The following is a 12,942-nucleotide window of genomic DNA, read 5'->3' as shown; positions in this document are numbered from 1 at the left end:
TAAAATGTTGCAAATGTTGTTGTTAATGTTTGTTTGGTTGTTTTGGTTGTTTTGAAAAAATTGAATTGTAAATGTTGTAAATGTTGCTAAAAGCATAATTTTTAACTAAATTTCATATTTCTTGTTATGCACATTTAGTTTTCAATATGTTAATATTAAATCTATATATCTCAATGGGATTTGTTTATAAATAATTGTTGAATGAGTGAAGAATTAATAAATTTTAGAGATATGGGGAAAAAATACCAGGAACAACTTTAATTACTAGTCAATGCATTCATTTGGACAATTTAGCTAGGATTAAATATCTTCTAAGTTAAAAATAGTATAAATCCATGTTATTTTGAAGTCTTTAAAGAAGTGTTTTTGTCTTTTGTTTATTTAAGGATTCCCTATGCTAATTAAGTGATGTTGATTTGGGTTACTTCAGCAGCATGTGGTCCTCCGGTCTGAGACCATTTTGTTTATTGACTGGTTTGATTTTAACCAGATTATCCACTTCGTATACAAAGGGGGAAACTTTACATTAAAGAAACACTTGGAATGGGATTTTCAGCTGTGTCAACAAGGGATGACTTCTGTCCAGGTCCTTTGTGACTGAGTTGCATAAAAAGTGTATCTAATATTGACTGAATGTAATCCCAGGCACTCTTGGAGGTATCCCACCTGCATTATTTCATTCAGTACTCACAGCAACCCTCTAAGGTGGCTATTTATTATTATTATTTTTTTTTTTTTTTCCAGAAGAGGAAACTGGAGCATCATTTGCCTGACATCACACGAGTATAGGGAAGTACCAGAATTCAATGGAGCAGTTCCTCTCCTTAGCCTGCAAATGTCACTATGTAGCTAGCTATTCTGTCCCATCTGTCAGTACGCTATTCTGTCAGTCCTCTATTCCGATTCGTAGAACTTCATAGCCTAACTCTGGCAAAACGGTAAATGTGCTTTGGCTCAAGCAGCAGGTGGAGGTAAGGACTCTCCACTAGAAAGCTCAAGGCTCTTGGTTCCGGGTGGGAGCGGGAGGGTCCTGTCTCCTAGGCAACAGCTGTAGCACCGTAGACGATAATGCACCCCTTTCCCGGGACCCAAAGGGGTGATGTCATTTCCTTCGTCTGGGCGATTGCCTCAGGGACGCGTCAGGCGGAAGAGCGGTGTTGGGTACCCGGGAGACCTGGCGGCAGGGAAGTCACTTCCTTCCGGAAACGCGGTTTCCTAGCAACCGTCTCCCATCTCCGCTTTTAGTCCCTCCCCTTTGCTCAGCTCAGTGCCAGTCTCCCAGAGCCGGCAGGCCCAGGTCCGGGCGAGAGACTCCTGCCGGAGGCCAGGGGCTCAGTCCTTAAGGTAGCGGGAGCCCATCGAGGATCGGCGGGGGTGGGTACAGAACACGGGTCTTGGGGGGTCTCGGAGGAACGGGACGTGGACAGCGCTCGGTTTGCACGGGCCTGGAGAGTGCTGGGAGCGGGGGGGGGGCAGGCGGCGCCGTGCTGTGCGGAGCCGGCTGGGACCCGAGGGCCACCCCGCCGGGCGGGAGCGGTCCCCGGGCGCGCGCTGCGGCGGACGGCGAGGTGGCTGAGGCCCAGGCCTCGACTCCGAGCACGAGAAAAGTTCACGGGCCCATTCGTGCAGTGATTTTAATGCTGCCTATCATGGAAGCTTCGTTTTGTTTTATCTAGCCCCATGAGCACTGTTGTGAGAGGGAAGAGCGACTGGAAAAAAAAAAAAAAAACGTCGCTATTGCAGTTTAGCATTATTGATCTTTGTCTTTCACTAGAGCTGTACGCAAGCTTTTGTTTGTTTGTTTTGGTTGTCCTTCTAGTATCTTTTATGCTGCCGATCTCCTTAGTAGTCTTTTTAAAATAAGGTATGGCTGTTTCATGGGCAATGTTATATTTCTTGAATGGAAGAGACGGGAAAAATAAGGTGTTGCATTTTAATTGGCAACATTTTATCATACTAAGCTGTTGCAGTCGTTTATTTGCTCATCCTTAAAATAATTGCAAAACTATTTTAGGATAACTTCAATTTGACTTTTCTTTTTTTGATAATAAACTCGTGAAAATTTTATATTTTTTTAGAAGAACTCTACATATTTAAGTGAATATGTAGTACAATGTTCATGAGATGCTTTTCTTAATTGTTCACTCATTTATTTATTTATTTATTTGACAGAGAGAGAGATAGCAAGAGCGGGAACACAAACAGGGGGAGTGGGAGAGGGAGAAGCAGGCTTCCTGCCGAGCAGGGAGCCCAATGCGGGGCTCGATCCCAGGACCCTGGGATCATGACCTGAGCCGAAGGCAGACGCTTAACGACTGAGCCACCCAGGCGCCCTCGCTCTTTTTTTTTTTAGCACTAAAGGGTAGTAATAGACATTCTCAAGTTTGCAAAAAAGTCTGATTTGTTTTTTGTATATTTCAGACACCATCAGAGTTTGAATTATTCCTATTATTTATTAGCTGTTTTATAAAGGTAAAGAGTAAAAAACAAAAAAAAAAACACTATGTCTGATGAAGTTTTTAGCACAACTTTGGCTTATACAAAGAGTCCAAAAGTCACCAAAAGGACTACTTTCCAGGTAAAGTATTTCAAAACATTTTTTTTATTTTGAGTGATTTTAAAAGTAAACACTGTATTAGCAATGTTGGACTTGAAATGATTCTAGAAAGGGCCCTGTATCATGCAGGAGTATATCTTACATTCCTGTGGAGGTTTTGCAGTTGATCATGTTTAGGCTCCAGTATTACCAACTCTTCTGTGTGGCTTTCAGACTACTTAACTAGCTTCACTACTAAGTTATTACTAAGTTAAAAGTTTAACTTAACTTTTAAAAGTTAAGTTATATAGCAACTTCAAATTTGCATATATTTTTTTTTCTGTTACAATAACATTTCAGTTTTCTCTATCCAGTCACCACCATTTGAACTCAGCCTCTAAGTTTGCAGTATTAATTATATTTATTACTGCAATGTGCTAAAACAAAAGATCTTAAAAAGTACCAGTTTCTTCCGAAATGCCAGTTTGTAATAAATCCTGTCTAAATTGAGTCCTGTCTTGTTTATTATTCTCCCGCCCTGATTACACCCTGTAATTTATTTATTTGATATTGCCTGTCTCTTCCAATTGAACTGTAAGCTCCATAAGGAGGAGGAACTTGTCTGTGATGTTACACATTGTGTCTGAGGGCTTGGGTGCATGGCATAAGGTGGGCTTTCATTGAATAGTCGTTATATGAATGAAACCTGAGTTTGAAAGCAGTTATTAATCAAAAATTGTTTGTTTAAAGAATTAATTCTAAATATGAGAACTCTATGTTTGGGTGGAAATTGATTTTAATTATCTCGTTTCAGGATGAGCTAATAAAAGCAATTACAGCTCGCTCAGCCAGGCAAAGGAGTTCCGAATACTCAGATGACTTTGACAGTGATGACGTTGGTATGTGTGAATATGGAAAAGTAAACCACTTTTCCTCTTTTTGCTTCCTTAGTTGTGTTTAGCTCATCCCTTCAAAAACAATCACGTTAAAACAATAGCTGTATATACACTGGTTTTAAATTTCCAACTTTTTAATGAGTAAAAAGCCACTTGTAATCTTCAAGAAGAAGTTGTATGATTGTCTTTGTTTCTGAACGGTGTATACTGAAAATATAAATTAACCGATAGCAGGTTTGAAATAAAAGGCTGCCTGTCTGTTGTAAACCGTGTTGGACCCACCAGTGTCAGCCCTGTGATACTCTACAGCGAATTAAAAACTAGAGCCCAGAGAACTAGACTTTGGTGCATGTCAGAATCACTTTTGTAATGCTTTTTGTAAATCAGATGTTTTTGGCTGTAATAGGGGCTCAGTTTTAAAAACCTAGTATATCAGTGCTGGTATGACTTAATTTGGTCTCTTTTGATTATGTAAAAATATTAACATTTTAGGTTTCAGGTGTAAGCACACAGAATTCTAAACTTGAAATTCAGTGCTTTGTATGTTAGTATTCAGTGAATGATTTTGAATGTTCTCTGAAAATAATCAGAACAGTAGTTGTAGCATTGCTATATAGTTAAGTTGGCATTCTTTAATATTCTTCTCACAGTAAAACGTAATACTCTAGTATGGATGAAATTGTGGTACCAAAATTTTTATGGAAAATAATATAATTAGCTAATAACTAGTAAAATTCTTCTACTTACCATTGTTTTTGATTTTATATAGTGAAGTCGTTTGCAAATAAAAGCGCTACAGTCCAAAACCTAATTTAAATATCCTATGCCATTGTTATTTTGAGGAACCTTTGAATGACTTCTCAGGGTAAGCGGAGGGTTTGACACACAATTCACATTCAATAAGTAAGTTTTGAATAAATTAATGAAATTGAAATTTTTATTTCATAAATAGCAATAAAAACTGCCTAAGTTAACTGTGTTTTAGAGCTGCAGATACTTGCATCCTTTCATGGTTGTAAATTCATTTCTAGTCTTTAGGGTAATCTTTTTGATTACTGTAACCTTCACAACTTCAAAAGAGACTATTGAAAACATTTTTTCTCTTCCATTTTTCAGTTTCCTTAGGTGATTTTTCTGACACCTCAGTAGATGAAAATTCAGAGAAGAAAAAAATGAATGATTTCCATTTATCAGATGATGAAGAAAAGAATTCTCCAAAACTGTCTTTTTTGAAAACCAAGAAATCAAACAGTGACATAATGAAAGATGAGCCAGTATTCTCCACCAAAAATGATGAGGAAATGGCACCTGATGGTTGTGGAGACATGGTTGGAACTCCCTTATCTGAAGCTCAAAATAAAGACCAGGAAATTGAAAAAGACAAAACTAAAATGAAACCTAAACCCAGAATTCTTCCAGTCAAAAGCACATCTTCAGGTAATTCACGTTACTATAATTGCATTTCTTGAAAACTTATTTATTATTTTTAAATTTTTTTAAGATTTTAGTTATTTATTTGAGAGAGGGAGAGAGAATGAGAGAGAGAGCACAAGTGGTGGGAGGGACAGAGGCAGAAGGAGAAGCAGACACCCCCCCCCCCCCCCCCCGAGCAAGGAGCCCAATGTGGGATTCAATCCCAGGGTCCTGGGTTCATGACCGGAGCCGAAGGCAGACGCTTAACCCACTGAGCCACCCAGGTGCCCCTTGAAAACTTATTTTAAGATAATCAAAAAATATCTTTATATGGTAGCTAGTAAATGTTTAAGAAATAGACTTAACTTTTTAGTTTTAAAGTTATAAATGAAAATAATGGAACCATAGAGAAAACTCGTAATTCTGAGGTCCAGTTACATGTCAGTCTTGCATCTATGCTGGTGCCTGATAGAGGGCCAGAATACCTTGTCATCCACAGCTATGGCTCCCGAAGCTTCTGGGTCCAGGCTTGCGAGGCCTTGGGGCTTCAGTTTTGGTTTTAGGGATGAGACTGCAATGCAGTCCTTTCTGATCCATCTTACACTCCAGAAATCAGTTACAGCAGGAAGGAACTAGTCCTTCAAACAATCATTTCCATGTCATCATTTACCAGAAAATTTTTTTTGACATTTGAGTATGTGAAGGGAGAGAGTTTTGTTTTTTGACATTTGAATATGTGAAGGGAGAGAGTTTTGTTGTTGGTGTTGTTATTTAAGCCTCCAACTTTCCTTCAGAAAAGAGAATCTCCATTTAGTTTCTCTGTTCCCTGGGAAAGTCCACTAAAACTCAGTTTTCTGAAGGGGAGTTCCTGATGTGATTGGGCGTACAGTAGTTTCTCCCCAATTCTATTGAGCTGTAGGCACAATGGAGCAAAGATGGAGTGAAGCAGGAACCAGCCTCTCTGAGGTCCCCTGAGCCACCACACAGAAACAGGGGCATAGAAGTTTAAGGGTTTGGTGCCTTCTAGTCATTTTTTCCTGTCTTGTAGAAAAAATATTAGTTGATACTACCTTCATAAAAATTTCTTTTCTTTATATCATCATTAAATACTCTACTGGTAAATATTCATACTTCACATATTAGATATCACTGGTAACATCAGACAGAACTTTATTTCAGACATATATTAGGGAACCACTCCTTCCCCCACAATCTCACTAACTTTCAAATATAAACAGAGCAGGGACTATTAGGAGAAAAGCCACCATATGTTAATTATACGTGACCTTGGTGAATAGGGTAGGCCTTATTGTCCTTGTGAGGAGGAGGATAAAACCTGCTCTTCTTGTTCTACAGAATTGTTTTGAGAATCTATTGAAGTGTATCTCAGAAACTATATAATTCTACCAAAAATATAAGCACAAGGCATAATGAAACAGAATTAAATTGCTGAAATGTACCTTCCCAGTGTACTAAATAGTACCAAAAATAGAGAGAAAGGGAACATAATGGAACTTGGTGAATAATCTAGTAGTTCACCATTTCCCAAAGTACCTTCTACAGTTTGTGCATTGGTATTATTGGAAAAACACAGAACTATAGAAATTTTAAAGTAATTTCTTTGTGAGAGAACTTCTTGGAGACATTAATAAAGAAATATTAACAGGGAATTTTTAAGAAGGGTAGAACACACAGTGTTTCCTAGTCCTAGTGACTTTAGAAATCTATTTTTGTGGATTATATTTATCCTATTTGTCTTGATTCTGAAAAGCTTTTCATTAGGTAAATAAGAAAATGTAAGCATACAGAACCTAAAAGTTGGTCTGATATAGGTAGAAGTATATAATTAGAACTTTATGGTAGATAATCATCAATAATCCACCTATTTAATACCTTTTTTTAAAAAAAACCTGTGACAAATTAAAATGAATAGAGAAATGCTGTCTCTAAACCACAAGATGGCACCAGGATTCTAAATACTATACACAAATGTGCAATGCTTATTTTTAAAATCATTAGCCATTTGCAATTTACTATACGTTATATAAAAATAATTACCAAAAACAGGTAATCATTTACACTTAATTATAAAAGAAAGCATTTTGAAAATGTATAGATGTATTTTTTCTTTCTGAAAACTTGACAATACTTCTGGGAGTGGAATTTTGGTATAAAATATATTAAAGTCATTATTCCTAGGCTCTTCAGACTGAAGAAAAAAAATTGAGATTAGTGGTTAGTGCCTGGCATATACAATTCAATAAGTATTTTAATGTATAAATGAATAAGTGAGTGATTCATTCATGAAAGAAAGAGTGTGGTTCACAAGCTAAGTTTTATCCTTTTCTAAATTTTTAGACTTTTTCTTACAAAGTTTGGAACTTAATGTTTTTAATATGGTAACACATTGCAGAGTAGCAATTAATGCTTTATAAAAATATTGGAACCTGAAAGTTTCCTTTGTTCTTGCTTGTCTTTTGTTAAAAGTGCAATAACTAGACTCTTTCACTTTATTGAGTAACTGTCACATGGGGAGTGATTGCAGAAAGTAATTTTTACAGGGTATGTTGCTTTTATTTTAACATTAAAATGACTAAAGTCATGAACTTTGGAGCCAGGGTGCTCTTGCTTTAATCCCACAAACTAGAGTTTATGACCATGGGCACACAACCTCTTTGTTCCTCATTTTATTTGTCTGTAAGGTGGGCATAATAGTTGAACCTGCACTAGTGGTTTGAGGCAATTAAATGAGTTTATATATTTGAAGTGTTTAGAACAATCTGGCGTAAATTAAGCACTTTTCTAAATGCTATTATTATTTCGCATTTGTTCATAAGCAGATCATTTTATTTTTCCGTACATATTTATTATGAATACAGTCTCTTTCACTATGTTACAAGCACTGTGATGATAACTAAGAATATGACATTAAAAAGGCATGGTACCAAAAAAAAAAAAAGACATAATACCAATCCTCCAAGACTGTCTTAATCCATTTGGGCCACTGTATCAAAGTACCATAGACTAGATGGGTTTTTAAACAGCAGAAACCTATTTCTCACAGTTCTAGAAGCTAGAAGTCTGAGATCATAGTGCCAGCATAGTCAGGTGAGAGCCCTCTTCCAGGTCTCGGACTTCACATTGTATCTTTACGTGGTGGAAGGGGCAAGGGAGCTCTCTGGAGGCTCTTTTATAATCCCCTTCTTGAAGGTTCCACCCTCATGACCTGATCACCTCCTTCCCGCCTGATACCATCGCCTTTGTGGTTAGGATTTCAGCCTAAGAATTGGGAGATACACAAACATTCAGACCATAGCAAAGACTTTGCCATTTAATGTGAAGGTATATAAAAGGTGTGGTAAGAACACAGGAAAGTAGGCAACTAAATTTACCTGAGGGCATCAGGGAAGGCTTTCGGGAGGAAATGGCAATAATAGTTGTAACTGACAAATAATGGTACCCCTAGTTAGGAGTCTTGGTTGTAAATGACTCAACTCAAACTTCAGTGGAAAGAAGAATTTATCACCTTATTGAGCACGGATGTGAGAAGACCTCTCTTTAGGTGTGATTAAGTTTGGAAACAGTACTTTCATGTCATTTGGATTCTCTACTTTTGTCTTCCTTCCCTGATTCCCAGACCTTCTCACTGTCTCCTCCCACCCCTGTCACTGGCCCAGTTACTCCATCCCTTGGTCCTATATTTTTGGTTTCCTATATTTTGGACCTATATTGGTCTGTTTGTCTCAGACATCCCTTCACTTGGCAGGAGTAGTCCCCAAATGATATCCTTCCAGCTTCATGACCTTAAAGGCATATCCTCCAACTCTAAATAGAAAAATACTGACCTGACCTCCTGCTGTGGACAGGGGAGAAGTTTCTGTGATAAGCTGGGAGGCTGGTATGCATTGGGGGCCCACCCTTCTCATTGAGGTATGGAGGAAATCTTTGTTCACCCACTAGAATTATAAAGATGGAGAAGAGGAGAAACTACCCGGAAGAAAACAGGAGTGATAAACCAAAAAACAAAACAAAAAACAAAAGAACACAAAGAAAAGAAAGAAAAAGAAAAGTTTACCACAGTTATTAATGTTCACTGAGCACTTACGATGAGTCAGGTACTGTGCTATGCACTTTATTTTCTCACCCAGGTCCCACAGGTGCCTTAGGAATTCTTAACTCATTTTACCAAATGGGAAAATGAGCCTGTGGAGGGTTATATGGTTGTGTAAGGTTACAATGTTAGTAAGTGTCAGAGCCAAGATTCAGATATGAAATACCTGAAATAGGCACACTCATACAGACGGAAAGTAGAATGGTGGTTTCCAGGGGCTGTGGGGAGAGGAAGAGGGGAGCTGCTCTTCAATAGATGTAAAGTTTCACTTAACGCAAGGTGAATATATTCCAGAGATCTGCTGTACAACACCGATCCTTTAGTTAACAATACTGTATTGTGCACTTAAAATTTGTTAAGCGGGTAGATCTGTGGTTAAGTGTTCTTACCACAATTAACAAAAACTGACTCGACTCCTTCTTTCAGGCATTATACAATATTCTGCTTACACTGAGGCTCAAATGGCATGCAAGCATTTGTCAGGAGAAGAGGCAGGAAGCAGACATTCTAGGCGGAGGGATCGGCTTGGGTAAAAGTATGGTACCAGGAGGGATTGCGGCGCAGCCGCGAGACAGCAGGGAGCCCGGCACTTCCAGAACACGGATTCCAAAGGGGGTGTGCCAGCAGACGAGGCCCGCCAGCAGACGAGGCCCGCCAGCAGCCAGCGAGAAGACCGTTAAGACCTCGTATCTTGTTCACAGGCACTTAAGCTCTTATTCCGTAGGATTGGACGCTGGGGAGCCATTGAGGCATTTTGTGGAGAGGAGCCTTGTGATCTGATTTTCATTTTACAAATACCTCTGAGGCAGGAATCTAGGAAAGAGCGGATGAGGAGCTGACGGTGGGGATGCAGAAAGTGGGATAAATGAGAGATGTAGCAAGAAGAATCAGTAGGGTATCCTGACGCGTTGGATACGGGGGGAACAGAGGGAGGAATCCAGGATGGCTTGAACATTTGGCCAGAGTTTAGACCACAACTAAAATTGCCAATGAAGCATTTATAGCAGTGCCAGCTCGGTATGATGATGGAATCTTCTAGTAGCATTCATAAGCCCATGTGTAGATAAAGAGGAGGAAGGTGGTGATTATTTCAGTTTTGAAGTTTTGTCGGAAGAAAACACTGGTAAACAATGGAGAAATGAATATGCATAACAGGTAAAATTTAGGCAAAAAGTTTAAGTAGAAAACTTTCTTGTGTTTTGAGGGCTGGAAGTATACCAGCATTAGATTGTTGTTTTAAACTTGGAAGTAATGGAAATAGTAACTGAGAAATTTTAATAACTCCAGGGAAGTTTTATGGACTCAGAGAACTGCAGCTCATAAATGGAGTTCTTCATTCCTCCGTCCTGGGAGAGCGAGCACTTCTGTCCCCAGTACTCACATCATCCTCATACTTGGAACAGAACTTACCCTTCTCTTGGACTTTCTTTTGTTTAGAACCACCTCCTCTCCCATCCTGTAAAATCCTTGGACAGGGCCATTGTCACTGTCTTGATTAGGAAGTCCGGTAGTGTGAGTAATGTGTACGGGGCCTGGCAGCCCTCACTGCAGGTTTATGGATGAGCCCCCCTCCTGTTATAGAGGCAGAAACTGGGGCACAGCTGGTGTTCTGTTTTCTGTTTTTTACTTTTTCTCGAATGCTATGAGAGTTCATAAAATCGAAGAGTTAACTTGTAACAAGTGTCACAAGGAACAAGTATACTGGTTCCTTCCAGCATGGCAGCTAGTTTTAAAAAAGAAAATTGGATTACGGACTATTGCTTATTTGTGCTTAGGGGAGCCCTGTGTAGAGAAGGACTGCCCGGGACAGAGCCACGGTGCATAGGCACGGGAGGGAAGCCACGGGCATTGTTTTGTACGCCCACTTTAAAATGGTTTGTTTTTTCAACAGAAAGCAGCAGGGGCCTTGAAGCAAACAACCCCTTTAAGCCTTCACCTCGGCCCCGGAGCATGTTGAAGAAACACAGCCCTGGGGACGTGAAAGATGGGCTAGGAGAAGATAAGACAACTGTCCTCCATGAACAAGTGGAGGCACACTCTGCACCGCTCCCCCTTCCAAAGCTAAGTGACAGTCAGCTAGAAGCTGAGAAAAAGTCATTCTCCGGAACCCTCGATCCAGAGGTTAGCACTACTGCTGAACCGCTGAACTGTGCTCTTCAACTGAGGTCTTTGCGCCTGATTATGGAAAAGAGAATATTTGTGTACATGTGTGTGCGCACGCGCGTGTGTGTGTGTTTATGTGTGTGTTGTACGTGTTTTCTTCAGCAATTGATAGGGAAATAACCTAAAGAGGTTTTTTTTTTTTTTTAAGATTTTATTTATTTATTTGACAGAGAGAGAGAGAGAGCACAAACAGGGGGAGAGGCAGAGGGAGAAGCAGGCTTCCCGCTGAGCAGGGAGCCCTATGCAGGGCTCCCTCCCAGGACCCTGGGATCACGACCTGAGCAAAGGCAGACCCTTAACAGACTGAGCCACCCAGGTGCCCCTGAAGAGTTTTTTTTAATATACAATATTCCATTGAGTCTAAAACTTCACCAACTCTAAGATACGGCAAAGATGTAGCATTATTTTATGTACTGCTAAGAAAGAAGAAAACTCTGCCAATTAATCTATAATACACCAGTATTATAAAATGCATCATCTGATTTCAGAGAAAGTAAAATGTGAAAAAAAAATGTTGCCCTTTTGAATCGATGCAATACTGTCTATCTTTCATCATAAGAATTTATAGTTTTATTCACATATCTTTGAGTTATATAATCTATGGCTAAGGACAATATAGCCAGTGTCATTTTATTCACTTGGTTTTATTCACTCAACAAAGGTATGGTGAATGATCATGACACTGTCCTGTATTTTGGGGGATCTGCCAGAATGGGAGTAAATGTGACTCTTCAGGATTTCATCATAGAGTTTACTATGTATTGTTATTAGGGGGGAATGCTTGGCCCCCTCTCTTAAACCGACTGAACCACTCAGGCACCCTAGGTGTGGGTTTTTAAAAAATATTTATTCCTTTTGGATTTCATTGAGCCTTCAGGATCTATAAACTGGATTTCATTGAGCTTTCAGGATCTATAAACTGATAATTTCTATGAAAATGGGAATTTTTAAGATATTTTTCCTGCCCTAGTTTTCTTTTCTCTCCTTTTAGGACTGAAATCTTTGATATGTCTCATCTGATCTCTAAAATTCTGTTCATGTTTCTTCAGTCTTTATTCCCTTTGTTTTTCAGATTGAATAATTTGTATTGCTCTGTCATCAAGTTCACTGCCCTGTTCTGCCATCCCCGATCTGCTGTTGTCTATCCAGCAAATTTCTTATTTCAATATTGTAGTTTCCAACTCTATAATGTCCATTGGGTTTTTTGGTTTTTGTTTGTATTTTTCATATCTTTAAGATCCCATCTGTGTCAGCTTCCATGCGTGCATTTCCTTTAAGTGCTTAAACATATTTATAATACCTACTTTAAAGTCCTTGTTTACTAATTGCAACATCTGGGTCATCTCTAGGTTGGCTCCTGAGGACTGTTTTTGGGTTTTGGGTTTTTTTTTTTTTTTAATGAGTATGCGCCACCATTTTCCATTTCTTCACCATTTAGTAACTTTTTGATTGAATACAGGATATTATGAACGATATGTTATAGAGATTCTTGATTCTGTTATGTTCCTCTGAATATGTGTTTTAGTATACAGATATTGTGGCTGGACTCAAATTCCCAATTCTGTCTCCCTTGCCATGGGTATCAACAGAAATCTCTGCTTAGTTCTTCCAGTTTCTAATTGCTGTGATTTCACAGGATCTTTTCTCTTTTTTATTTTATTTTATTTATTTATATATTTTTTTTATTTATTTGAGAGAGAGAATGAGATAGAGAGAGAGCATGAGAGGGGGGAGGGTCAGAGGGAGAAGCAGACTCCCTGCCAAGCAGGGAGCCCGATGTGGGACTCGATCCCGGGACTCCAGGATCACGACCTGAGCCGAAG

General features: G+C 39.0%; 1 protein-coding gene across 2 annotated transcripts in view; it reads left to right on the top strand.

Moving 5' to 3' along the window:
- Window positions 1–1,224: 1,224 nt before the first annotated feature.
- Window positions 1,225–12,942, top strand: part of MAP9 (microtubule associated protein 9) — a 37,731-nt gene continuing 26,013 nt past the window's right edge. Inside the window, exons 1-5 of one of the 2 annotated variants that reach the window (XM_032413047.1) lie at window positions 1,225–1,344; window positions 2,422–2,578; window positions 3,351–3,435; window positions 4,549–4,869; window positions 10,848–11,077. In XM_032413047.1, coding sequence (XP_032268938.1) covers window positions 2,504–2,578; window positions 3,351–3,435; window positions 4,549–4,869; window positions 10,848–11,077 — 711 coding nt within the window. In that variant the 5' untranslated portion in view covers window positions 1,225–1,344; window positions 2,422–2,503. Of the gene's footprint in view, window positions 1,375–2,421; window positions 2,579–3,350; window positions 3,436–4,548; window positions 4,870–10,847; window positions 11,078–12,942 lie in introns of both variants that reach the window. The other variant, XM_032413048.1, reaches the window with a different exon arrangement.

Source organism: Phoca vitulina, unplaced genomic scaffold (genome assembly GCF_004348235.1).
Source record: "Phoca vitulina isolate PV1807 unplaced genomic scaffold, GSC_HSeal_1.0 scaffold14, whole genome shotgun sequence".
Lineage (NCBI taxonomy): Eukaryota > Metazoa > Chordata > Mammalia > Carnivora > Phocidae > Phoca > Phoca vitulina.
The sequence above is the reverse complement of the archived record's forward strand: the minus strand, read 5'-3'. Positions and strand labels throughout refer to the sequence as shown.